This window comes from Pollachius pollachius, assembly GCF_949987615.1.
Source record: "Pollachius pollachius genome assembly, chromosome: 17".
NCBI lineage: Eukaryota > Metazoa > Chordata > Actinopteri > Gadiformes > Gadidae > Pollachius > Pollachius pollachius.
In genome coordinates this window covers 15,526,548-15,554,047 of record NC_136950.1, presented here as the reverse complement: position 1 = coordinate 15,554,047, position 27,500 = coordinate 15,526,548, and the positions used below count along the sequence as shown (strand labels likewise).

Here is a 27,500-nt window from a genome sequence, read left to right as displayed (position 1 = left end):
TGCATCTCAGAAGAAGTGAGTTGGAACCCAGAGAAGACCGTTCACACTGTCGTGAACCACAATCCTCCAAGATACTGTACTTTGTGAAACAACAAATGTATTCCAAGATGTGTATTTGTGGGTTGTGAAATAGCCGTGCGGATTTCATTTGACTTGTAGTAATAATTTGTGGATCGTTGACAAGGATGTGAATCTTCTTCTGTGGGTTACAAATAATAAAGTCCAGTAAAAACATCCCTACTTTGTGGGTCACCACCAAGCTAGTGTTATTAAACACAATGTTGTTTGTATCTGACACAGTCCCAATGAAACAGAGCTCCCTGCTGCGTTGACCCGTTGTGTTATTGATAGTTCATTTAAATAATTGATCAGATGTTTATAATTGGGTTTCATTGCAGCTGCGGTCGGCCTACGACTCCCTCCCCAGCTCGGCCATCGTCTCTATGGCCTGCTGCGCCACAGGCAGCACTAGAGGATACGACGAGCTGGTCCCCCACCAGGTACCAGTCTGCTCCCAGCACGGGTCAGAGCCCCCCCCCAGGACCCTCAGAGAGCGCCCCAGGTCCTCTAACCCCCCCCAGGTTCTAGTACCCCCCTGGGTCCTCTACCCCCCTGGGTCAAGGGCTGCTCGATTATGGAAAAAAAATATAATCACGATTATTTTGGTCAGTTTTTAAATCACGAAAATAAAAGAGAAAATTGGAGTTTGAAAACATGATGCATTTATTCAGCACTTTGCAACTGAGAACTTTGAAATTTCCCCTTAAAAGAATACACAAAATATTAAAATAGAAAATAATGTCCAAACGTGTATGTTCTGCATTTCTATTAAATAAAAGTAAAAATAATAATTATGAATAAAAAAAACTAGACTATTAGTTTGGAGATCGTTTGACCCAAAAATTGCAATCATGATTAAAATCCGTCCTGCCTCATCCCACCTGGGATGGTCTGTGTGTGCGCTCCAGATCTCAGTGATGGACGAGGAGCGACTCTACGCCCGCTGGACCCCCCGGGACCCCCGGACCCCATGGGGCCGGGGCCCAGACCCCGGGGAGGTGGACCTCCAGACGGGCATCCTGGCCGCGAAGCTGGCCCTGAACCGGCTGCATCGGGAGCTGGCGGAGCAGGACTTCAATCAGGTCCTCATGAGACACACACACACACACACACACACACACACACACACACACACACACATAACCACACATCACACACAGACACACACACGCACACACACACACACACATACACACACACACACACACAACCATACATCACACTCACATACACACACAACCACACATCACACACACACATCACACACACACACAACCACACATCACACACACACACACACACACACACAACCATACATCACACACACATACACACACACAACCACACATCACACACACACATCATACACACACATCACACACCAGCACAGGGCTATTAGGGCCCTTCTGTTTGTGGAGCTTGATTGAGCTCTGCTTTGAGTGCTGCAGGCGGTGCTTACCTCCTCCGTTAATCAAAGGTTTCACAACTAGTCTTTCTACATTATCCTCTACAAACTCAGCTAGTGTTATTCAAAGGTTTTATAACTAGTCTTTATCCGTTATCCTCTACAAACTCAGCTAGTGTTATTCAAAGGTTTTATAACTAGTCTTTATCCATTATCCTCTACAAACTCAGCTAGTGTTATTCAAAGGTTCAAATGTGTGTTTGTGTGTGTGTGTGTTTGTGTGTGTGTGTGTGTGTGTGTGTCTGGTCTATGTGTGTGTGTGTGCAGGTGTACGTGGACCAGGTGGATGAGGACATTGTGGCGGTCACCAGACACTGCCCCTCCACCCACCAGTCTGTGGTGGTTGTCGCCCGCACAGCTTTCAGAGACCCCCACACACACCAGTACAGCCTGCACGCCCCGCCCATGTTCATCCCAGGTACACACACACACTCGCTCACTCACTTCCACACACACACACACACAGTACCACCACATTACCACTACATTACTATCACATTTCAACTACATTTCCACTACATTACCCTCACATCACCATGACTTAGGACTTTATGCCCTGTGTTATGTTGACGTGGCTCCATTGTAAAGATATTAAGAACCGATTTGCTGTAAAGGAAACGATATGTCTAAACGTTTATCTTCCCCTATGCCATTAAAGAAGTCACCCAGCGTGACTCTGGGCTCTGCGCCTTGTCACGGGGAAACAGAACTCCTGACCTCAGCTCCTTAGCACTGGGGCCATAGTCAGTGTAGCTGTGAATGATTTACCAACCTGCCTCTCTCTCGATCACCTGTCCATTGACATGCCCACATTTTACACCTGGCCCCCATGGAGAAATACCTGATGTGTACAATCCTTTCATTTGTTCATTCACTTTGAAGTATTTGAAGTATTTTCAACATTCATGGAAATACTCCAGTTTAGTCTGACCCTCTCGTCCTCCTCCTCCTCCTCCTCCTCCTCCTCCTCCTCCTCTACCTCCTACTGTTCAGATAGAGGAGGTGTTGGTTTTTGGTCTGACTTTCTCCTCTTCCTCCTCCTCAGATAGAGGAGGTGTCGGTGTTTAGTCTGACCCTCTCCTCCTCCTCCTCCTCCTCCTCCTCCTCATGCAGGGCGGATAGAGGAGGTGGTGGTGTTTAGTCCGACCCTCTCCTCCTCCTCCTCCTCCTACTCCTCCTCAGACAGAGGAGGTGGTGGTGTTTAGTCTAACCCTCTCCTCCTCCTCCTCCTCCTCCTCCTCCTCCTCCTCCTCCTCATGCAGGGCGGATAGAGGAGGTGGTGGTGTTTAGTCTAACCCTCTCCTCCTCCTCCTCCTCCTCATGCAGGGCGGATAGAGGAGGTGGTGCTGGAGGCGCGCACCGTGCAGAGGAGCGGCCTGGACTCCTTTGTGAAAGACGGGAGGAGCATCAACGGGCTGGTGGACTTCACTGTGGAGCTCCAGGAACACATACAGGTACACAGGTACACACATACAGGTACACACAGACAGGTACACACAGGTACACACAGACTGGGACACACAGGTACACACATACAGGTACACACAGGTACACACATGCAGGTACACACAGGTACACACATACAGGTACACACATACAGGTACACACATACAGGTACACAGAGGTACATGCATACAGGTACACACAGGTAGTCACATACAGGTACACACATACAGGTACACACAGGTATACGCATACAGTTACACACATACAGGTACACACATACAGGTACTCACAGGTAGTCACATACAGGTGCACACATACAGGTACACACATACAGGTACACACAGGTAGTCACATACAGGTGCACACATACAGGTACACACATACAGGTACACACATACAGGTATGCGCTGAGATCAAACGCACAGGATGAACTCCAAAGGGAGATTCCTCTGAATCGAAACCAATACATCTGATGTATGTTTGTATCACTGTAGTGTATTAATACGTGTCTAATAACGTAGTGTATTAATACATGTGTATCGCTGTAGTATATTAATACATGTGCATCACTGTAGTGTATTAATACGTGTGTAACGCTGTAGTATATTAATACGAGTGTATCGCTGTAGTGTATTTATACGTGTATATCGCTGTACTGTATTAATACGTGTGTATCGCTGTAGGGTATTAATACGTGTGTATCGCTGTAGTGTATTTATACGTGTGTATCGCTGTAGGGTATTAATACGTGTGTATCGCTGTAGTGTATTTATACGTGTGTAACGCTGTAATCTATTAATACGAGTGTATTGTATACGAGTGTATTGTATTAATACGTGTGTATCGCTGTAGGGTATTAATACGTGTGTATCGCTGTAGTGTATTAATACGTGTGTATCGCTGTACTGTATTAATACGTGTGTATCGCTGTAGGGTATTAATACGTGTGTATCGCTGTAGTGTATTTATACGTGTGTATCGCTGTAGTGTATTTATACGTGTGTATCGCTGTAGGGTATTAATACGTGTGTATCGCTGTAGTGTATTAATACGTGTGTATCGCTGTAGTGTATTTATACGTGTGTATCGCTGTAGGGTATTAATACGTGTGTATCGCTGTAGTGTATTAATACGTGTGTATCGCTGTAGTGTATTTATACGTGTGTATCGCTGTAGTGTATTAATACGTGTGTATCGCTGTAGTGTATTTATACGTGTGTATCGCTGTAGGGTATTAATACGTGTGTATCGCTGTAGTGTATTAATACGTGTGTATCGCTGTAGTGTATTTATACGTGTGTATCGCTGTAGGGTATTAATACGTGTGTATCGCTGTAGTGTATTAATACGTGTGTATCGCTGTAGTGTATTTATACGTGTGTATCGCTGTAGGGTATTAATACGTGTGTATCGCTGTAGGGTATTTATACATGTGTATCGCTGTAGGGTATTAATACGTGTGTATCGCTGTATCCCAGCTCAAAGACAGCGCGGTGGTTCGGCTGGCAGACGTCTCGGCTCAGGGCAGCTCAGAGTTCGCTCAGGAGATCGTGTTTGAGAAGCTCAGTCCCGGCAGCGTCATCGTCTTCAGGTGGATCAATTAACTCTTCTTTATGCGTCGCCAAACAGAGGTGTGGAATGTTGCTTCCTGATCGGTTGAAGTGCCTAGCGTGGTAGCCTAGCAGCAGTATGTCTTTACATTACGCGTGTGTACATGGGCGTGTGTGTTTTGTAGCCGCTGTGTCATCGTGGCACGTGGTTTTGAGGAACAAGTTTTTCATATATTCCTCCTTAACCTGTTGCTCCGTTCTCTGCTGATATTAGTGGCATTAATATTCAATGTTACAGCACATGAGAGGTTCAGCTTTCTTCCTACAACCAATGTAATGGCTATGAAATCTAGACTGCTTACTCAAAAGATCCAATTACTAATATTTTACATTTTGTAATATTTTATATTCTGTGTATATTTTGCAAAGGGAAAGCCCAAAAAATCCATGAATTGACTTTGGGAAACGTTTGTACATTTTGAGAGTAGAAGTCAGAATCTGATGTTCCTCCATGTAGGGTGAGTCTGGACCCGGGCTCCCAGGACCTGGTGGGGGCCCTCAGGGGCCACCTAGCCCAGTTCAGCCCCCTATACAGGACGGGGGCCCTGGTGGACGAGAGCCCCCCGGCGGTGCTCAACACGCCTCTCAGCAAGTACGCCGACACCCCCTGGAGACAACGTGTGTGTGTGTGTGTGTGTGTGTGTGTGTGTGTGTGTGTGTGTGTGTGTGTGTGTGTGTGTGTGTGTGTGTGTGTGTGTGTGTGTGTGTGTGTGTGTGTGGGGGGGGGGGGGGGGGGGGGGGGGGGGTATGAAATGAGTAGATTTTATGTGACTCTATTTGAATCCATATTCTCAGTACTACTGTGACTGATAGAGACACTATGATTACTCCTATTTAGAGTAATGGGTGTGTCTGATGTAGAGCCATGATAACCCCTATGAAGGGTAATGAGTGAGACTGATGTCACTACGATAACCCCTATGAAGGGTAATGAGTGAGACTGGTGTAGAGCCACTATGATAACCCCTATGAAAGGTAATGAGTGTGTCTCTGTGTGTCAGGATCATGTCCACGCTGACGCTGGCTGACATGAACGTGCTCCTGTACCGCTGTGACGCCGAGGAGAGGGCTGAAGGGGGCGGTTGCTACAATGTGCCGTCCTGGGTGCCTCTCAAGTATGGTGGCTTGCAAGGTACACAAAACTCCCCTACACCCGACCCGGACCTCCGGCTGAGGGACCTGTGTTCTCTAGGAATCGTGTTGTGATGAAGTGATGAAGTGAATGTTTGAGGAAACTGTGTTCTCAAGGGAGCCTGTGGTGATAAAGTCATGAAGTGATGAAGTGATGAAGTGAATGTTTGAGGGACCTGTTTGTTCTCCAGGGATCATGTGGGGATGAAGTGATGAAGTGACGAAGTGAGTGTTTGAGGGACCTGTTTGTACTTCAGGGATCGTGTCCGTGATGGCGGACGTCCGGCCGAAGAACGACCTGGGCCACCCACTGTGCGACCACCTGAGGCAGGGCGACTGGCTCATGGACTACGTGGCCAACAGATTGCTGGCTCAGGAGGGCACTCTTCAAGAGGTCTTCTGCTCACCGTGCATGACATGGATATAGGCTGGAGAGCAGTATGTAGCACGCCATCCCCTGCATCCATTATGTCTCCGAGATTTACACTTCACCCGCATAGGAGGAACATGCAAAGGTTTAGTTACAATACAACAAAACGGGTGCACTCTCACCTAGAGAGCTTCACATAACCAACCAGTAGAATGAGTCTTAACCATTGTTTTTCATTGTTGCCCCTCAGCCATGCTGCTAACACCTCTATTATTAGGTGGAGACTCGGGTTTCATCTCTCATTGTGAGGAAGAGGAGGGACACTTTAAGGGCGACTGGTCCTCTAAGGGCCCAGTGGGACCTACTCTGGCACTGGGATGTTTGACAAAGACTTAAAGTTGGCCATTCACTTACCAACTGTCAGTACCCCCGGAGTTCCCTCCAGTAGAAGCTTCCTCACTGTTTAAAGGCCCTCAATTATGAGGGCCTTTCTGTGATAATAAAGGGCCTTTATTATCACAGGAGATGTTCTGCATTGAAAATGTGAAATTTGCCTTGTGATTGACTCAACTTGGCTATAGTTAAACAAATAATGTTGCAGTTGGTTATATATTTGAAGCATTTGAACCCAGGGATGAGTTGAGTTCCATGCTGAGCGCCGCCTGTTCCTCCAGAGGAGATGTGGAGGTTCTCTAACCCCTGGAGCCTCCAGAGGGGATGCGTGTGGAGGTTCTCTAATGCCCTCTGCTCCAGAGAAGATGTGTGGAAGTTCTCTCATGCCCTCTGCTCCAGAGAAGATGTGTGGATGTCCTTTAACGCCCTCTGCTCCAGAGGACATGCGTGTGGAGGTTCTCTGACGCCCTCTGCCCGGGTTCCTCAGGTGGGCCGCTGGTTCCAGGCCATGTTTGACTACCTGAGGCACGCCCCGCGCTACCTGGTGCCCTGCTACTTCGACGCCATCGTGCTGGGGGCCTACACCACCGCCCTGGACCACGTCTTCCGCCAGATGTCCCGGTCAGTGGAGCGGCGTCTTCTCTGAGAACTGGCTGCTCTTTGTTCAGGACAGGCTGCAGCTTAACAAACTAGTTTATTAAAAAAAGCATTGGCAGACAGAGCCAAGACAGAACCCATTAGGACCCGGGAGCGAGCCCTTTAGTGGGCCCCACCGTAGTCCCATCATTAGGTCCTTCTTAGGTCTGTGATGGGTGTGGATCGAGTGAGTGGGTCTGAATGGGTCTCATGGGTCTGAGTAGGTCTCATAGGTCTGAGTGGGTCTGGATTGTGTCTGCAGCTTCGTGCAGAGCGGCTCCAGCCTGGTGAAGCAGCTAGCGCTGGGCTCGATCCAGATGTGCGGGGCGGGGCTCTTCGAGGCCCTCCCCCCCCTGTCGCCGGGCGTCGCCGACGTGCCGCAGCGCTGCGTGTCCCTGGCAGCAGGTGGGTTCTGTTGTACCTCCCGTATGCCGGGGTCCGCTGTCTGGTGGACCCCAGAGCCGACCATCAGCCATCAGAGGTTCATGTCCTGTAGACTGCTAACTCCTTTGATGTGTCGTCATAGTAACCTTACCCACAGACTCAGTCCAACCCAACAGAAACTTAATATACCTTCACATCTGCCGAAGACTCTCGACTCAGCGCTATTAAACACCTAAACTGTGTCACCATGTTGTGAGGGGGTTAGCGTTATGTGGGGGTCTGTGGGGAAGACCTCATCACGATGTTGTTGCGCTTCGCAGGCCTCCCCCACTTCTCCTCCGGGGTTTTCCGCTGCTGGGGCCGGGACACCTTCATCTCCCTCAGGGGCCTCCTTCTGCTAACCGGCCGACACCTGGAGGCAAGGTGAGGGTCCCCATGGCAACGGCAGCCTCTGATAGCGTGGAGACCCCCTTGGGAGGTGCCAGGCTGAGCCAATCAGGAGGCATCGATGCTATGAGCGTATTTATACCAATCAGGATATTCTGCTGCTATTCGTTTCTCTCACGTCGTTCTCGTGCTTTCTGCCCAGCTTGTGAGTCACAGACTGACTCCTGTAAAACCTTGTAAAGACTCCTGTAAAACATTGTAAAGACTCCTGTAAAACGTTGTAAAGACTCCTGTAAAACGTTGTAAAGACTCCTGCATAACATTGTAAAGTCTCCTGTAAAACATTATAAAGACACCTGTAAAACATTTTAAAGACTCCAGCAAAACATTGTAAAGACACCTGTAAAACATTGTAAAAACTCCTGTAAAACAGTGTAAACCAGATGTAGTGCCGGCGAGTGGTGACTCCAATAAGCTGTGTTGTATGATCAGACATGACATGGGTGGTCCCATGAGCTCCAGCGTCTCCCCCCAGGAACATGATCCTGGCCTTCGCCGGGACCCTGCGCTACGGGCTGATCCCCAACCTGCTGGGCCAGGGCGCGGCCGCGCGCTACAACTCCCGGGACGCGGTGTGGTGGTGGCTGCAGTGCGTCCAGGACTACTGCAGCCTGGTGCCCCGCGGGACCGACATCCTGCGCTGCCCGGTGTCCAGGATGTACCCCACCAACGCCTCCCAGCCCCAGCCCGCCGGGGCCTGGGTACGGACCCCGAGAGACACACACACACGCACGCACACACACACACATTCACACACTCCTGATACAAACACACACACACACACACACACACACACACTCACGGTCTGATCCGGGGGGGTCTCTGATCCGGGGTGGTCTACTTGCAGGACCAGCCCCTGCACGACGTGGTCCATGAGGCTCTGCAGCGACACATGCAAGGCATCCAGTTCCTGGAGCATGACGCCGGGCCTCAGATAGACTGCAACATGAGCAGCCAAGGTACGGCCACCGCAACACTGCTGCACTGTAGTGTTCACCTTAGAGTGTTCACTGTAGAGTGTTCACTGTAGAGTATTCACTGTAGAGTGTTCACTGTAGAGTGTTCACTGTAGAATGTTCACTGTAGTGTGTTCACTGTAGAGTATTCACTGTAGAGTGTTCACTGTAGAGTATTCACTGTAGAGTATTCACTGTAGTGTTCACTGTAGAATAATCAATGTGTAGAGTATTCACTGTCGAGTATTCACTGTCGAGTATTCACTGTAGAGTGTTCACTATAGAGTATTCACTGTAGAGTGTTCACTGTCGAGTATTCACTGTCGAGTATTCACTGTAGAGTATTCACTGTAGAGTATTCACTGTAGAGCAGGGGTTCTCAAAGTTTTGACAGCTTAGGGCCAATTTAGGAACCTAGTATTTGACTGAGGGCCGCCAAAGAACTTTTTTTTTGGCGGGAAACGCCGTCAGCGTCCCAGTGGTGAAAAAAAACATTGCACCGTGGAACTCCGGGAGTGAGGTCAAGTGAGGTCTAAATCAAGAAACTGAGGTTCATCCTTTCAAAGTAATGTACAGTCGGAATAAAACTAACAAATGCAACAGGATTTAATTGAAAGCTAGAGAGAGTTGACTTTTCTCTTTATATTTATTTATTTTTGTTTAAATTAATATTGATATAATAATAAAAAAAAAGATGCCACCAGGAATGTTTCTGCGGGCCGCACTTTGAGAACCAATGCTGTAGAGTATTCACTTTAGCGTCTTCACTTTAGCTCTTCCCGTTAGGGTACTGCTCGCGGCTCAGAGCCCTGCAGTGACAGTGCGGTGTCATTAGGCCCATGGGATAGGGCAGGCCGTGCAGCTGGATGAAAGTCTCTGTATCGGTTTCATGAAGAACAAAGGGCCTCTGTTAGCTCCCCCCCGGCCTGCTCCAGCGATACTGAAGCAGCTCCGTCGAGCGGAGCCTTCTGATTGGTTCCGGTGGCTCACCGCAGTGTGCCGCCCTCCGCAGGGTTCCACGTTGAGGCCGGGGTGGACCAGGACACCGGCTTCGTCTCCGGGGGAAACCGCTACAACTGCGGCACCTGGATGGACAAGATGGGCGAGAGCGAGAAGGCCCGCAACAAGGGAGTCCCGGCCACGCCCAGGTGGGAATGTTGTCTAAAGAGCCTCTGAACCCAAACCCTCATGTTGTTTAGAGAGAACCCAAACCCTCATGTTGTCTAGAGAGAACCCAAACCCTCATGTTGTGTAGAGAGACACTGAACCAAACCCTCATCTTGTCTAGAGAGACACTGAACAAAACCCTCATGTTGTCTAGAGAGAACCCAAACCCTCATGTTGTCTAGAGAGACACTGAACCAAACCTTCATGTTGTCTAGAGAGAACCGAAACCTTCATGTTGTCTAGAGAGACACTGAACCCAAACCCTCATGTTGTCTAGAGAGACACTGAACCAAACCCTCATATTGTCCAGAGAGAACCCAAACCCTCATGTTGTCTAGAGACAACCAAACCTTCATGTTGTCTAGAGAGACACTGAACCCAAACCCTCATGTTGTCTAGAGAGATACTGAACCAAACCCTCATATTGTCCAGAGAGAACCCAAACCCTCATGTTGTCTAGAGAGACACTGAACCAAACCCTCATGTTGTCTAGAGAGAACCCAAACCCTCATGTTGTCTAGAGAGAACCAAACCTTCATGTTGTCTAGAGAGACACTGAACCCAAACCCTCATGTTGTCTAGAGAGACACTGAACCAAACCCTCATGTTGTCCAGAGAGAACCCAAACCCTCATGTTGTCTAGAGAGACACTGAACCAAACCCTCATGTTGTCTAGAGAGACACTGAACCAAACCCTCATGTTGTCCAGAGAGAACCCAAACCCTCATGTTGTCTAGAGAGACACTGAACTAAACCCTCATGTTGTCTAGAGAGACACTGAACCAAACCCTCATGTTGTCTAGAGAGACACTGAACAAAACCCTCATGTTGTCTAGAGAGAACCAAACCCTCATGTTGTCTAGAGAGAACCAAACCCTCATGTTGTCTAGAGAGACACTGAACCCAAACCCTCATGTTGTCTAGAGAGACACTGAACCAAACCCTCATGTTGTCTAGAGAGACACTGAACAAAACCCTCATGTTGTCTAGAGAGAACCAAACCCTCATGTTGTCTAGAGAGACACTGAACCAAACCCTCATGTTGTCTAGAGAGAACCCAAACCCTCATGTTGTCTAGAGAGACACTGAACCAAACCCTCATGTTGTCTAGAGAGAACCCAAACCCTCATGTTGTCTAGAGAGACACTGAACCAAACCCTCATGTTGTCTAGAGAGAACCAAACCCTCATGTTGTCTAGAGAGACACTGAACACAAACCCTCATGTTGTCTAGAGAGACACTGAACCAAACCCTCATGTTGTCTAGAGAACCCAAACCCTCATGTTGTCTAGAGAGACACTGAACCAAACCCTCATGTTGTCTAGAGAACCTAAACCCTCATGTTGTCTAGAGAGAACCCAAACCCTCATGTTGTCTAGAGAGAACCCAAACCCTCATGTTGTGTTGCCCACGCTGTGTGTGGTCCAGGGACGGCTCGGCGGTAGAGATGGTCGGCCTGTGTAAGTCCACGCTGCGCTGGCTGGTGATGCTCCATGGAGAAGGGCTGTTCCCCTACGCCACCGTCACCATCCGCAGGGAAGGTAGGACCTCTGCTGCGTCCACTGCGGTAGGAAGGGGGTGTGAAGAAGGGCACGGCTGTTACAATGCATACTGTGTAGCGCTGTCACCAAATATATTCAATTCAAATATGAATTTGAATTGGGAAAAATTCCCGAGCGAGGAGAAAGGCATCTAGCGCTGTGAATCCAGCGTCCCGCCGTCTGTCCCCAGGCCGCGACCTGTCGGTGCCATACGCCGAGTGGGACCGCAAGATCCAGCAGAACTTTGAGCGGCTCTTCTACGTGTCCCCGGACCCCCTCAGCCCCGGCGACGCCCACCCCCACCTGGTCCACAAGCGGGGCATCTACAAGGACAGCTGTGGGGCCTCCAGCCCCTGGTGTGACTACCAACTGAGGCCCAACTTCACCATCGCCATGGTGGTGGTAGGTGGTGTGTGTGTGTGTGTGTGTGTGTGTGTGTGTGTGTGTGTGTGTGTGTGTGTGTGTGTGTGTGTGACTATTTGCTACCATTTGCTACTATTACTGTTTCCTATAGATAATAACTAAGGGTTCTCAGTGTCTTAGTGTCTTCAGATATGCGGTATGTCTACGGTTGCAAGTCTGTCCACTGCCATAGCATTTACTCCCACCTAAAATCATGTATGTGTGTGTGTGTGCGGGCATACGTGCGAGTGTGTGTGTGTGCGTGTGTGTGTGTGTGTGTGAGTGCGTGGTTGCGTGACCCCTTGTGTGTTTGTGTGTGTATGCGCGTGTGTGTGCGTGTGTGTGTGTAGGCTCCAGAGCTGTTCTCCGTGGAGAAGGCCTGGGAGGCTCTGGGCGTGGCGGAGGAGAAGTTGTTGGGGCCGCTGGGCATGAAGACCCTGGACCCAGAGTAGGTGGTCCTCCTGCTTTCCGCTGACCCCCGTACAGAAGGTGTTGACGTCCCCTGACCTGCCTGGGATGTCACACATGCCTGTGAGGTCACACATATATTATACCTCCAGGTCTGAGTGTGATTAGCCGTTACAATCTGCCTCTTCTGATCACAAGTGGGCGTGTCCACCTAGATATATGACGAAAAGATGAGCAACGTTTGCTACAGTCAACTGGGTGGGCTGGTAGACGGACGTGTCTGTCATACATATAGGTGGACACTCCCGCTTTTGATGTCAGAAGAGTTATATTTTCAAAATGGCTTGTAACGGCTAATAACACTCACACCTGGTGGTATAATATGTCCCCTTTATATATATAAGTCCTCCTGAATGTTCCCCTTGGTTTGCAGTGATATGGTGTACTGCGGCGTCTACGACAATGAGCTGGATAACGACAACTTTAACCTCGCTAGGGGCTTCAACTACCACCAGGGGCCGGTGAGTGAAGCAGCTCTGGTCGCCTTCTTCAACAGACGAAGATGTTTGTGGTGGGAGCTGGATTCATGATCGGGTCATTGTTCTTCGTTGTTCGTATTTTATTTTCCAGGAATGGCTGTGGCCTGTGGGTTACTTCTTACGTGCCAAACTCTATTTTGCCAAGAAGATGGGCCAAGAGACGTATGAGAACACCGTTCACATGGTGAAGAACGTCCTGTCGCGCCATAGTGTCCACCTGGAGAGGTAATATTCATCCTTTCATCATCATCCTCACCCTCTCTCACTGCTTCACTTTTTAACACCCAGACCTACAGGTTACCTAACGTCTGTGTAACAGACTCGCTCCAGCCAGGGAATTGCTCTCCCATTCAGTTTGGTCTGAAGATACAATGAGAGGACGTGAAGTTAGAAACAAGACATGTTTGATTGGAAACCATGCAGATTATTACCTGGCTTGAAGACATGGCGGCTGTTGCTTCAGAGTGTTTTTGTCGTCACCCTTCATAGTATCGTAGTAAGTGTTGATTGCTTAATGCTTGGGGAGGTGTAAAATGTTCCAGACAGAAGCAGCCCAGGTGTTGACCTCTTGGTGCGGTCTCCTTAGGCGTGAGGCTTCGTCGGTCTCCAGTCTCTCGTGTCGAGACCAATCCCTCTCTCTCTCTGAAGGTCTTCATGGAAGGGGCTCCCAGAGCTGACCAATGAGAATGGCCAGTACTGCCCCTTCAGCTGTGAGTCCCAGGCCTGGTCCCTCGCGACAATCCTGGAGGTCCTCTACGACCTGTGAGTCCTCAGCACCCCAGGAAACGGCTCCCCGCCTCCCCCAGGACCAGGGCTCACTCCCTTGGTTACCTCATGATCCGTAGGGATGCTCCTGGTGGAGGAAGGTCTGGTTCCATTGAACCTGTTAAGCATGGGACTCCCCAACGAGACGTACCCAGTGGACCCTACGGTCCGCGATGGAGAAGAACCAGCATCCTCTCAAAGACATCACCTGGAGAACCAAGACCAATGCAAGGAAGAGCTTTGAAGTTGCATGTTGCTGTGTGTTGTTGACTCAGTGTCTTATAATAATTATAATTTAATATTTATAATATATATATAGAATACACAATGAATCCCAGTCCTCATAGTGGTGATACTTCAATAAACATGTGGTCCGTATGTTTCGTCTGCACTGGACTTCTCTCTGACCTGTCTTACTACATGTAAAGACAGTGATGTCATATTATTTTAAGGCTAACCCTCTTATTTAGCACATTTTAAGGATATTGTTGTTGTTTAACGTGAAGGAAGCAGTAGTCTGATAATCCTGCTGAATCTGTACCACATTTTAAAGTGGGGGTGGCTTCAGGGTCTGGAGCCAGTCATGATAATATTGATAAAGGTTGTGGTTGTTTATTCTGTGTTGATGAAATGTATTTTGCACACGTCATTCATACCCAATTACTATTTTGATGATTAATATTATGTTAATTTTAAGAGAAATGTAATCAAAGTGCAAAGGCAACACATGTTTCTGCTGTTAGGATTGTGAGGCCGGGGCCCCTCCCTTATTCTGCGTGGGGCCCCTGGGGCCAGGAGGAGGTCGTAAAGTGTGACAGCCCAAGGACTCAAGGACAACAATGTGAGGTCCATCTGTAGGTTCAAGGATCATTAATGGCTTTTAAATGGCTTGGAAAATAAAATCATATTTAGAGACTTATTAAGGAACGCACAGGGAACGACTATTAATAATGTAAAGACTATATTCATTATTATCATATGACACAGTTAGTCCTATGGATGCAAAAAGGATTTGCTCCATCCGTCCCTTCTGCTAAAGCCAATCCTAAGAAGTAATAAAAGGGGGCATACTCACATGTTGCCTGTTATCGTGGCAAGTAAAGAACTGCAGTAAATGTGTGGGAGCTAACGGTTTATGACGATGTTTAATATGCTTTGTAAACAATACCTTAACAAGCTAGGGAATGGTTTTGTAGACTACTGACCGCCTTAAAGGCTATAGTTCATATATACATATCATATAATATAATGCAGGTTATAGGTTTATGGTTCTGCCTGCTAATGGTATAAAGTCCAGACGGCGTGGAGAGGTCGGGTCAGATAAACCAGATTTATCATTGTCTCAAAATGAATATGATATATACATCCGCACCACTAAGGACGTTCTTTAACTGAAAGTAGAGCGTCTCTTCTGACCCCTGCAGCCGAGTTTCCTGAGTCCTAACACACAGCCTGGTGTTCTGACACACAGCCTGGTCTGTTGACCTGATCCCCGAGGGTACTTGCGACTGTTTAACACAGATAAAACAGCATGGGCTCAGAAACCGCTCGCCAATTCGCTTACATCACATCGGTGGCCAGGAGCTGCCGTTGAATAACCCCGTTGTACTCTGCGCTCTCTGGACACTCCCACCACAAACAGAGGCGTCACCTACCTGTGTCCCGGTCATCATTCTGCAGAGAGCCAGTTGTCCGCCGGAACCGACTGAAGGAGCCGTGCGTCTTTACGCGATAACGGATAGACGGTGGTCTTGTTTTTGGTTTTGAAGCATGGCGCGTCTGGGTCCTCTGGTGCCGCTGGTTCCTCTGGTGCGCCTCGGCCTCCAGTTATGTCTGCTGCACGGGGTCCGGGGCTACAGCTCAGGGATGGTCACCCTTTCGTGCAGCGATATGGAACCTCGTCACCGGGGGTCTCCCCAAACCGGTCCGTCTCCCTTTAACGTTACCAGTAGCAGAACAACTTATCAAGAAGGCGATACAATCACAGGTAAGCGCAAACGGGGGATGTTACATTGGACTTTCATGTAAAGGTGTGCCTTCATATCGGTGTTGTTTCAGTCCAGCTGCAGAGTGCGACCCCGTTCAAGGGTTTCCTGTTACAGGCCCGAGAGGTGGGTGGGGAGGCCCCCCTGGGGTCCTTCACGGTGGCAGGTGGAGCCGCTCAGACCCTCTCTTGTGGCATGGAGGCACCTGTGAGTCCATTTGGTCTAACAGCCTTTTAATTATATCAAGTTGAAAAGTGTAGTCAAATACTATTATTACTAAAGTGTTGCAAATGCAGTTACTCTTACAAGGATATGTGTTCAAATTTAATATAGTTTGTAGTATAGTATATTTAATAATAGTGTAATAATTAATGATATATTTAGTTATAGTTTAGTATAATTCGAAAGGAAACATCACCATCATCATATCATCCCATCTTACTACAAATATGTACAACGGCTCAGTGATTTTGATCGTCCCCCAAATCAATCTCAAAATGTGTTCAAATTGTCCTAAAATGTAACGGTTGTCATTCAGAAATTACAGGCTTAAAGATCCCAGCAACTCTGAATTGAATAACAGTGTACATTACATTTTATAACTGGGATATGACATAGAACAACCTTGAAAATCATATCTAAAAAGTCTTGTCCACCTGTCCATCCTTCCAGAACTCTGCAGTGTCTCACACCTCGTCATCGAATAAGAACCTCATCTCGGCAACATGGACCGTGGCCGCGTCCGAGAACCCCAAAGACATTGAGTTCCGGTGCTGTTTACATTTATACTTCTGTTTTATGTTCTGTTGCATTCTATGCTGTTACACCACTGTCTATATGGTTCATCACACAACATCCCCTGCATGTAAATGATCAAGCATTACCGTAGAATTAGGCAGCAGCAAACACATGCGGTCAATCAGCTTTGCTTGTTGATACTGTTGCTGACTGTTTACAATGCATGTCAATTTTTTTCTGAAAATATTGAACAAAATGTTTTGTTTTGTAGAGGTCTTCAAGAACAACTTATTCTCAAATTTCTCCCGCCTGTGGAATACCAAGAGAATCTTATCCTATTGTAGTTTATTCAGTCTCTGGCCATGAGAGGTGCTAGTGTGCAAAGTGACACTCACTCTGGGATCCCTGACATCACACAATCAAATCACTTATGTTGAACGTTTTCCTCTTCCTGTAGTGCCACCTTTGTGGAGGACTTCGCCAGGTATTGGGTGGGCGTGAGGAGTCCCGTACTGATCTACAGCGGGGTGTCCCCCAACATCACGCCCACCGCCGAGGTCACCACGGCCTCTGTCTCCTCTGGATCCTCCACTCCTTCCACGGTGAGCCCATTGTCTGACCTCCCTGTTTCCTCTGCTCAGGTCGTAGGCTCCTCTCTGGGCCTTTTCTATTTAAATACCCTTTTATTTGACGTTAAAGGTGCTGCAGGTAAGAATGCGAGCTTCAAAAGGATAGAGCAGCATATAATGGAAGAGAGACAGATTTTGAACATGAGCAACCCAGAACAATGCTTTCTCCCCCCCCTTCTCAACCTTTGAGTGGTGTTGCATTGAGAGCTCTGTGTTAGGGGATGCTGTAGTATTTGTAACACACTTACTTGCCTTACAGAATCTATGTGAAAAGTTTGACCATTTAGGGGTATAAATATTTGACATAGCTTAGCATCACTAGCGCTGTCACCAACATGATAAGCTGTTCCCTGAAGCTTCACATCACTAGCGCTGTCACCGACATGATGAGCTGTTCCCTGAAGCTTCACATCACTAGCGCTGTCAACGACATGATGAGCTGTTCCCTGTAGCTTAGCATCTCTAGCGCTGTCAACAACACGATGAGCTGTCCCCTGTAGCTTAGCATCACTAGTGCTGTCACCAACATGATGATCTGTTCCCTGTAGCTGAGCATCTCTAGCGCTGGATGCGGCCGTACCAAAGTCTGCTTCAGCGAGCCCCTGAACTGTGACCCGGCTGTGGACCCGGGGTGCCATTTCATGTCGGCCTCGGTCAGCGGTCTTAAGGCTGAGGCTGAGGCTGAGGCCCACTTTGAGCTGAAGGGTCGTGGCCCAGGATACGTCTCCTTTGGCTTCTCTCAGGACCAGAAGATGGTAATGATTGATGAGTAATGAGTAATGCAACCATTCTGTCATCGGAGTCACTTCTTTTTCCAACTCTGCTGCTGCATCATTGCACCTTCTTTGTTGTTTTATTTTCTGCAAAGGGAAATGATGACATCTATATCTGTGGCCTGGACACGCGGGGCCGGGTCCAGGTGCAGCATGCCTATTCAACAGGACGCAATAAACCAAATACTCTTAATCTGGTACGGCTCCCATCTCTGTGTGAGGTCAGACGGTCTCTGGGCACATTCATATAATAATCCAATCTTTTGGTTAGCCAACCGGTCAAACTCAAAGGAGAAGGCCATTGTCCCTCTGACTCTCCCCTTCCCAACAGGATGTAAATGATTGAATAATGAGGAACTTCCTGCAGCTAATCGAACCATGAAGCAGAATCAGGAAGCAAAATTGATTTGTGCTTTATTACCATGCCAGTTCCAAAGAGCTTAATCGGCACACAGTAAACGACTGCAGGTAGATCAATGGGAAGCAAAGATCCCACAGTATAAGTGAACAGTGCATTTGAGTAACGCTAAGGGAACCAGTTCTACACCATGAAGCATCCAAACATGCGTCCAGGTTTGACCTGTGTCTTCTGTGTTTGACTCCATCAGGGAAACGTGACCAGGGTGCTGGGCTCCCTTCAGGACGGGATGATCAGCTGCTCCTTCACCTCCATCAATCCCATCTCCACTCAAGAGGGCCAGACTGGCTTTGACGCGCCTTACTACCTGTTGTTCGCCTACGGATCCTCCGCCGATGGTGACTACCAGCATCAAAGCTCACCTTTTCCGACTGGCCTATCCCTCCTTAACACCATCCACCAGCCAATTTAATGAATATGTTGCATTGTTTATTTGTATGTGTTTGTTTTAACTATGTTTGCCTGTTTTTAAATTGTAATTTGCTTAAATGTAAGGCGAGCTTGAGGGTTTTTGAAAGGCACCCTGAAATAAAAAGTTGTATTATTATTATTATAATTTATTATTTAACGCTCATTTTCCAAAAAGTAACTTTGCTTCTCCTCACCAGGAGAGATCGGCTTTCACAGCGGACGATTCAGCAGCAGTGAGAAGCTGAAAATCTCAGAATACAAGCAGGTTGGCGCGGCCGGGTCAACTCAGAGCATCAGGGCACACGGTGAGCGCCAGGGGGACGCCGCCATGTTGAGAGGGTTGAACGTTGGACTGTGAAGAAGGAGGTGTTCAGCCTGTGTTTTCTGTCGCAGGGGCTCTCATGCTGATTGCGTGGATGACCACGGCGTCTCTGGGTATGATGGTGGCCAGATACCTCAAAGGTTTGGCAAAGTCTCACAGTCCCTTCGGCAAAGCTGTCTGGTTTTTGGTGAGGATAACAATGGTTTCCTTCCTAAGCGGGGTGATCAGATCTACTGGTCTTAATGGGTCTTTGACCAGTCCAGAGACTGGTCAGAGAGATAGAAGCTAGAGAGAATTGTCAAAAAAAAAAATATTCAACACTTTTCATTCCCCAAGATGCAGTCTGAAGAGTAGGAACACTCAAACTCTGACAAACACTGTCCTGTAGGGAGGGGGTCTACCTGATGAGCTGGGACATGTCCTGTAGGGAGGGGGTCTACCTGATGAGCTGAGCTCTGTCTTGTAGGGAGGGGGGGTCTACCTGGATGACACGTCTTATTCATATCTCGTGTTGTATGTGATACTGCATTAAAGTGTGCACACAGGTGTGTGTCCACACGTCCTGACTCACATGTGTTTGCTTTGATGAATTCTCCAGGCCCATGTCTCTCTGATGAGCCTCACCGTGATACTTACCCTGATTGCCTTTATCGTGATCTTCTCCTATGTCAGGGGCTGGAGTGGAGTGAGTAGCCCGGTTTTATTGGTCTTCTAGAGCCAATAGATCACATGACCCCATCAGCCCTCAGTAATGACCAGTATCATGGTTCCTCACAGGGAGCGCATCCTGTCTTAGGATGCCTGGTTACCATCCTCGCAATCATCCAGCCACTAGGGGCGCTGTTCCGATGTGGACCAGATCATCGCATGTACGTAGACCACTTGTTGCTGTATGTGTGTGTTGGTAGACTGTAAAGGAGTAGGCAGGAATCCCCTTTTGGTTGTTAGTACTACTGCTGGGTCTCAGTTGGTTGAAACAAGCTATGGTGACCAGAAAGAGCGACAGAAGTAAAAGAGTTAAGTATTGGAGGGCCCACAGCCTCTCATGTCACCACCCTCTCTTCAACAGGCGATATGTGTTCAACTGGCTCCACATGCTGAATGCACTCGTTATGAAAGTCCTCGCAGGTAAGACCCTGGAGTTGTTTGAACTGCTTACAAGCTCATCAAACGAACCCAACACTGTCTAAATCAATAGTCCTAAACCCATTCACCTTGTTAACGACCCTGCGTGTCCCTGAGCAGTGGCGGCCATCTTCACCGGCCTGCTGATGTTCGACCGCTCTGAAGACCAGGCGCTGGTGAATGTGATGGGGGGCTTCGTGGGCTGGGAGGCGGCCTTCTACCTGAGCTACGAGCTGTACAGCCGCTGCCGACAACCAGGTGACCTGCTGCCCCGGCCTCCTGGAAGTGTACGGGAAGCGCCCCGGCGAGCTAAAGGAACACTTCCGGGGGCTTGCGTGTGCGTGTGTGTCTGTGTGTGTGTGTGTATGTGTGTGTTTGCATGTGCTGGTGTCTGTGTGTGTGTATAGACAGATTATGAGAAGCTGGGCCATTTCCTAGCCCACCTCCCCTTGTTTCTTTCCGGTGAAGGTTGTGTGCGCACAGTTACAGCCATAAAAATCGCAACACACACATTACTGATCAGGCTCCAGAATCAACAGCACACACACTGATGGAACAGTTGACACAGAGTTGACCCTCAAGCTCGCTAAGTCCACACATTGTAACAGCGCCACAGGCCTCTGTGGCGCTATATATATATATATATATATATATATATATATATATAATACAGCTTCTCTGCTAGCCCCACCTCAGTAGCTCTGCAGCAGGAGCTACTCTGCTGCACTTTCACGGAGGATCAGCTCAGTTTTATATTTATCCTCAATTTAACATAAGTATTTAATTACAACAATAGAAAATCGACTAGAAAGTGTAAAATAATCCATGAAGACCAATATCTTTTTCCTTCTGTTTTTAATTAGGTTTTGACATTGATGGACCAAAAGCGGTGAGCCACTTTTACTGGATCTTTGTAAAAACAAATCTCAAATAAGTGGCTAGAAAGTCTCAATGTAAATCCATAACTCTGTCTCCCTCCTCTACAGCAAACCCTCCCCTTGAGCCTGCTGGCCGTGTTCTTCTTGGGGAACTTGGCCTTTCTGGTGACACTGCTGGTTGGAATATCAGAGGGCTGAAGAACCGAGGGCGAGGACTATCTGGATGTTTGTAAAGAGCTGTGGACACCTATTGTTATTGTTGTGGTTGGGTATTTTTATTTTCATTTGGAAGCAAATAACTTCCTTAACATAGAGGAACCCTCCCTTAACATGTGTACATAGCTTGTGTGTCTCTCTGTATGTCTGACTGTGCTTGTGCGTGTGTGTGCGCGCGCGCCTTGTGTGAGTGTGAGTGAACAACAAAGAGGAAGCATAGCTGCGTACAGGAGTAATTCTTTTTGTAAACATTGTTTGGATATTTTGGTATTTCAAGACGAAAACATTTGCCAAATAGTCATTGTCATGTATTTTGTGTATATGTATTATTAGTTATATGGGAACCAAACGGTTTGATATTTATATGGTCTGTGTGTGTGTTAAATAAAGGCAGTTCTCTGGGTTGCGCGGTTTGGGGCAACGAGAGCTGCAGACACTTTTAACCTCACGTCTGGTTATTACCCAAAATACAACACGCATTATAATTTAGAATACGCGTGAAAATGAGACATCATTTTTTTATAAGCATCCAAAAAATGCTGAAATAGAAGCGTTGGTGCCTCCCCGCGTCTTTGGGGGCCCTATGCAACAACCCAGTCCGCATTTAGCAAGAAAATAACCAGGATATATATTTAAAAATTATATATATATATAGATATAGATATAGATATGGATGTATCTATATGGAAAAAAAAAAATATATATATATCTATATATAGATATATAGATATAAATATAGATATATTCATATAATCAGCAGCAAATACTTAATATATAAAATATATACGAAACGGAGAGCAGTATTGTTTTGCTTCCCGTGACTTTTACTTTGAATGTGCAGGGACCGGAAGTCCTGTACAGATCACTGCTTACGGATCACTCCGCCAGAGAAAGAGCTAGCTGTTCCTTCACGGCTTCAATTGTCTTCAGAAACTCTTTAAATACACACTTTACGGCTTCGATCCGCCGCGGTATTTCCCTCCATAACGTCCACGTCCTAACATCGTATGTCCGCTATCCAGAATCTCACATCCTTTGGTAAGTCCGTAACATTTATAGACTTGGGACCGTAGTACCAAGTATAGTAGCATAAGGCTAATCGCGTAGTCTGTTAGCACTAGCATTTTCTTACTAGCGTTACAAAGCACTGCTAGCGCTAGCATGTATTTTCGCTACAAAGCACTGCTAGCGCTTGCATGTATCTCTGCTACATAGTACTTCTAGCAGTAGCATATATTTCCGCTACATAACACTGCTAGCCCTAGCATGTATTTTCACCACATAGCACTGCTAGCACTAGCATGTTGCTACTTCCGGTGCCGAGCCCGTACCTTTTTTTTATGCCTCAACCGTGTTTCTAAAAGCACCATTTCATTTATTAACATTGCATAACCATTAATAACATTACATAACCACTATTAACATTACATGTATTAACAATATATCATTATAAACATTGCATCTTAACAACACATCATTAACATTACATTTATTTAAAATGTTCGGTTTATACCTGAAGATGCCGTATCATTATCTGTTGAAACCTCAAGCTATTCTCAGTATGTCTTGTTTAAACCCGCTGCGGCCTCATTATATGTCTAAACCTCCCTCTGTCTCATTATCTTGGACAGATCCCTTTGCTGATGCAACCAAGGGGGACGATCTAGTCCCTTCAGGGACCGAGGACAAGATCCACATCCGGATCCAACAGCGCAACGGACGCAAGACCCTGACCACCGTGCAAGGGATCGGGATCGACTACGACAAGAAGAAGCTGGTGAAGGCCTTCAAGAAGGTGACTATAGCCCTGGTACTGCTGGTCTGAACTGGTTCTATTGCCATATTGTTAGCGCTGGTCTGGACTCGTTCTATTATGGCGCTGGTGGACTGGTTCTGGAGTATATACCAATGCAGCATCTAGCATTGTAACTACTGATGGAACTTTTTCTTATTGAAGGGTTCTCTTATGACAGTAATGTATAGTCGGTACACTTGCAGGCTAGACAATCTTTTTTTCTAGATCATTACACAGAACTAGATCATTTGCATTTATACTTTTTAAGAATAGATTTGTATTCTTGTCGTTAAGTGTGAGCATCCGTGTTTTCCGACTTGGTAGCCTGAACGCACTAATGTCGGAGATGTGGTGTCTCCCATTCCGACCTTCCACCTCAGACCGTTAACTAACGCAGCATAGCACGGCACGTTTCATGTTCTTTGCTTGTGTAGGAAATTAGCTAGTCACTTGTTGGTATCGGATCGGCGCATAGTCGTGTGTATTCGCCGAAACTGTATTTTAGGCACCATCTGAGGAATTTCCAATACTGGTATCGGAACAACTCTAGTTCTCACTGTCACAGGGGATTATTACACTGTTACAACAGCAGTTTCGTACCAGAGCTGGAAGGTTGTTTAACTGTGTTTCTGGTCTGTTTTTCTGTCTGTGTTGAGCAGAAGTTCGCCTGTAATGGGACGGTGATTGAGCACCCGGAGTACGGCGAGGTCATCCAGCTGCAGGGAGACCAGAGGAAGAACATCTGCACCTTCCTGATGGAGGTGAGCTCACCCGTCTCTGACTCTAGACACAAGCTTTGATCCAGGGGGCGTTCCTGTGTTCTTAACCCTCAGCGTTGTCTTCTTCCTCTCCAGATCGGAATCGTGCGTGAGGACCAGCTGAAGGTCCACGGCTTCTGAGGAGATGCTGGCTCTGCCGCTGCCAAGGAGCGGCGTCTCCTACCCCCCTTTGTACCCCCCATGATCCCCCAACCTCCATTAGCCACATGTCTCGTGTAACATTCTAAGAAGCAATAAAGTTTTTAACATGCGCACCGTCTCCAGACCTTTGTCCCTTGCTCTGCAGGAGACGGTTCCGTCTCGCTGGCAGCTTGGTGCCTTAGGCCACTTTAGTAGTCTTTCCATGTCAATGAGACGGAGCGAAATGTTTTTGTTGGTAGAGGGTTATTTTTTGGGTCGGACAGCGGCTGCCGGTCGGGGATGTCCGCCTTAACATTTCTCAGCTTCTGTGTCTTCACTCTATATACTCTGTGATATGGCATTGATCTGAACAGGCGTAGCCAGAAGCAACCCGTACTATAATCAAGCAAGTCAATAAAATATGTTGAGAGAAGCTCAGCATCTTTGCTTATTCTAATTAGAAAATTTGACTGCTGAAAAGCCAAATGTCTGTTATTCGTTCTGATCCGATCACATGGGAGGACGTCTGAGATCTGATCAGAACGGATGTGTGGTGAGGCAGGCCTGAACACCCTCCTTATGTGGGCGGGACGACCAGTTCTGAGATAACTAAGACAACTGAGACTATAAAATAGTATTTGTAAACTGAAATTATGAACTCTTGGTTTGTTATATAGGACAATGCCTTTGATAATCTCTTTGTGGGCTGCTAATATACTGTGGAGCATGTAGAACAGACAGGAAATGGTATTTCAGCTCATAACCTTAGTGTACTTGTACTTGCATTGATATTAAGCTCTAAAGCAGCCATTTTCTTGTTGAGGTCCATCTTGGGGACATTGTGAATCGTTCACAGGTTGTGTTCTATCCCTACGTGATTTGTTTATGTATGACTCCACATTTGTCTGATCTACTACTGCATGGCAATATACGAGTTTTATGCTCATTTGCCTTTTGTGTTTTTTTCAAGCGGACCGAATTTACCAAACGTATTCGGATGGGATTTGTGTAATTTCACTAAACCCCAGCAGATGGAGCTATTCTCTTGATTAGGATCCGCAGAACAGACCGGAAAGATGGTGTCCTGAAAAGGGCAGATCTGCGTCTTTTGTGTCAATTGTCGATACCCTGTGACTTTAAACAGGCCTTTAGCAGCACCGTACTGGTAAGCATATACTAGTTCTTCTTGCACCCCAGGGAACCACAGTGGCTCTGTTTAACAATCTCCTCAACCGAGTCCAAAAGAAAACCACAACCCCTAGTTTGGAATCATAAAAACACCAAAGAGTCCCATTCCCTACACTGTTTCTACAAACTAGCCCACCCCACACTGAAAACACCATTACACACTAAATTGCACACTCCCCAACACCCTTACAAAACCTAACACACCCTAACACATACACTAATACACATTAACACACTCCTCAACCCACCCTTACACCCCAACAAACACCCGAAGACACAAACACACTTTAGAACGCACCCTAACTCACCCTTACACCCTAACACACACCATAACACCCGAACACAGGCCCTAACACACACTGAACACGCCCTTAAACACAACCTAACACACACCCTCACACACACACGCACACACACACACACACACACAAACACACACACACACACCATAACACACAATTCTACCGTTTCGTTCTTCATATTCTACTTTATTTTAAGGGGAGCGACTGTTATAGCATGGCATGGTGACTGATGAGTGAAACGGGGAAAAGCTATTGCAGGAGAGATTCTTAGGGCAAGACAAATGAATTTTCAGCCGAATAATTAACTTAATTAACAAATTTACATGCATATTCATCAAGTCGGGGAAGTGGCTGCAGCCGCCATCTGATGAACATGGCAGTAATATGATCTCATTTACATCTCTGCCCTCACCCCTACTGGAACAGAGGACCGAGGAGACAGAAAGTCACCTCAGCCCTCACTGGAACAGAGGACAGAGGAGACAGAAAGTCACCCCATCCCTCACTGGAACACAGGGCAGAGCAGACAGAAAGTCACCTCAGCCCTCACTGGAACAGAGGAGAGAGGAGACAGAAAGACACCTCAGCCCTCACTGGAACAGAGGAGAGAGCAGACAGAAAGTCACCTCAGCCCTCACTGGAACAGAGGACAGAGGAGACAGAAAGTCACCTCAGCCCTCACTGGAACAGAGGACAGAGCAGACAGAAAGTCACCTCAGCCCTCACTGGAACAGATGACAGAGGAGACAGAAAGAAACCTCAGCCCTCACTGGAACAGAGGAGAGAGCAGACAGAAAGTCACCTCAGCCCTCACTGGAACAGAGGACAGAGCAGACAGAAAGTCACCTCAGCCCTCACTGGAACAGAGGACAGAGCAGACAGAAAGTCACCTCAGCCCTCACTGGAACAGAGGAGAGAGCAGACAGAAAGTCACCTCAGCCCTCACTGGAACAGAGGACAGAGGAGACAGAAAGTCACCTCAGCCCTCACTGGAACAGAGGACAGAGCAGACAGAAAGTCACCTCAGCCCTCACTGGAACAGAGGACAGAGCAGACAGAAAGTCACCTCAGCCCTCACTGGAACAGAGGACAGAGGAGACAGAAAGTCACCTCAGCCCTCATTGGAACAGAGCAGAGAGGACCCTCTGTATAGGACCCTGTGTGTAGATCCCTGTGTCTGTGTGTAAGACTGTGTGTTGGGTCCTGTGGGTAGGACTTTGTGTAGGGCCCTGTGTGTAAGGCCCTGTGTGTAGGACTGTGTGTAGGGCCCTGTGTGTAAGGCCCTGTGTGTAGGTCCCTGTGTGTAGGACTGTGTGTAGGGCCCTGTGTGTAAGGCCCTGTGTGTAGGACTGTGTGTAGGACTCTGTAGGTCCCTGTGTGTAGGTCCCTGTGTGTAGGACTCTGTGTATGACTGTGTGTAGGTCCTTGTGTGTAGGACTGTGTCTAGGACTGTGTAGGTCCCTGTGTGCAGGACTGTGTCTAGGACTGTGTAGGTCCCTGTGTGTAGGACTGTGTGTATGACTGTGTGTAGCTCCCTGTGTGTAGGACTGTGTGTAGGACTGTGTGTAGGTCCCTGTGTGTAGGACTGTGTGTAGGTCCCTGTGTGTAGGACTGTGTGTAGGACTATGTGTAGGTCCTTGTGTGTAGGTCCCTGTGTGTAGGACTGTGTAGGTCCCTGTGTGTAGGACTGTGTAGGTCCCTGTGTGTAGGACTGTGTGTAGGACTGTGTAGGTCCCTGTGTGTAGGACTGTGTGTAGGACTGTGTGTAGGTCCTTGTGTGCAGGACTGTGTAGGTCCCTGTGTGAAGGACTGTGTGTAGGACTGTGTAGGTCCCTGTGTGTAGGACTGTGTGTAGGGATTTTTTAGATTAGTTACTTTTCCAAGTCTAGTTTACTGGCTGGTTCCTCCAAATTGCCTACTATACCTTTAAGCAAAATAAATGATTGTGTAAAGATACATTCTCAAACCCTCATACATCTTGCAAACATCTGTTCTGCAGGAAATACTGCTAAATATGTCATGTTTCAAACGCAACAACAAAGAGGAATTATGCCATTCACAACAGGAAACAGAACTCAAGTTAATTTCCTTTTCCCATTTA

The 27,500-nt window shown here is 47.4% G+C and overlaps 3 protein-coding genes across 3 annotated transcripts in view; all 3 read left to right on the top strand.

Moving 5' to 3' along the window:
• The window catches only part of LOC307088683 (glycogen debranching enzyme-like), a gene marked incomplete at both ends in the record, with an annotated part of 26,834 nt that extends 13,113 nt beyond the window's left edge, over window positions 1-13,721 (top strand). The window contains 20 exons of the mRNA XM_079754635.1: window positions 399-500; window positions 969-1,142; window positions 1,793-1,943; window positions 2,852-2,979; window positions 4,450-4,562; window positions 5,039-5,173; window positions 5,583-5,713; window positions 5,970-6,106; window positions 6,963-7,096; window positions 7,374-7,516; window positions 7,816-7,918; window positions 8,418-8,643; window positions 8,790-8,901; window positions 9,911-10,046; window positions 11,494-11,606; window positions 11,797-12,008; window positions 12,359-12,456; window positions 12,850-12,937; window positions 13,047-13,180; window positions 13,604-13,721. Of these exons, the coding sequence (XP_079610761.1) occupies window positions 399-500; window positions 969-1,142; window positions 1,793-1,943; window positions 2,852-2,979; window positions 4,450-4,562; window positions 5,039-5,173; window positions 5,583-5,713; window positions 5,970-6,106; window positions 6,963-7,096; window positions 7,374-7,516; window positions 7,816-7,918; window positions 8,418-8,643; window positions 8,790-8,901; window positions 9,911-10,046; window positions 11,494-11,606; window positions 11,797-12,008; window positions 12,359-12,456; window positions 12,850-12,937; window positions 13,047-13,180; window positions 13,604-13,721 (2,688 nt within the window). The remainder of the gene's footprint in view (window positions 1-398; window positions 501-968; window positions 1,143-1,792; window positions 1,944-2,851; window positions 2,980-4,449; window positions 4,563-5,038; window positions 5,174-5,582; window positions 5,714-5,969; window positions 6,107-6,962; window positions 7,097-7,373; window positions 7,517-7,815; window positions 7,919-8,417; window positions 8,644-8,789; window positions 8,902-9,910; window positions 10,047-11,493; window positions 11,607-11,796; window positions 12,009-12,358; window positions 12,457-12,849; window positions 12,938-13,046; window positions 13,181-13,603) is intronic.
• Window positions 13,722-15,490: 1,769 nt separating this feature from the next.
• On the top strand, window positions 15,491-21,197 carry LOC307088682 (putative ferric-chelate reductase 1; the record flags this gene model as incomplete). Its single annotated transcript, XM_079754634.1, has 15 exons — window positions 15,491-15,707; window positions 15,779-15,912; window positions 16,378-16,475; window positions 16,901-17,084; window positions 17,621-17,827; window positions 17,941-18,042; window positions 18,454-18,601; window positions 18,872-18,979; window positions 19,068-19,183; window positions 19,595-19,681; window positions 19,774-19,865; window positions 20,066-20,124; window positions 20,242-20,379; window positions 20,985-21,010; window positions 21,108-21,197. 15 exons carry the CDS (start codon window positions 15,491-15,493, stop codon window positions 21,195-21,197), a joined length of 1,806 nt encoding a protein of 601 aa, XP_079610760.1.
• Window positions 21,198-22,091: 894 nt separating this feature from the next.
• eif1b (eukaryotic translation initiation factor 1B) lies at window positions 22,092-24,041 on the top strand. Its single transcript, XM_079755146.1, has 4 exons — window positions 22,092-22,253; window positions 22,847-23,010; window positions 23,670-23,771; window positions 23,865-24,041. The coding sequence occupies exons 1-4, from the start codon at window positions 22,223-22,225 to the stop codon at window positions 23,907-23,909; spliced, it is 342 nt and encodes a 113-aa protein (XP_079611272.1). The 5' UTR covers window positions 22,092-22,222; the 3' UTR covers window positions 23,910-24,041.
• The last annotated feature ends 3,459 nt before the right edge of the window (window positions 24,042-27,500 follow it).

Bases quoted from the DNA above. Each gene is read 5' to 3' on its own strand.
- eif1b (XM_079755146.1), top strand. From the start codon at position 22,223: ATGTCCGCTATCCAGAATCTCACATCCTTTG. The intron at 23,011-23,669 runs GTGACTATAGCC...TGTGTTGAGCAG, and splicing joins TGGTGAAGGCCTTCAAGAAG to AAGTTCGCCTGTAATGGGAC. The intron at 23,772-23,864 runs GTGAGCTCACCC...CTTCCTCTCCAG, and splicing joins TCTGCACCTTCCTGATGGAG to ATCGGAATCGTGCGTGAGGA.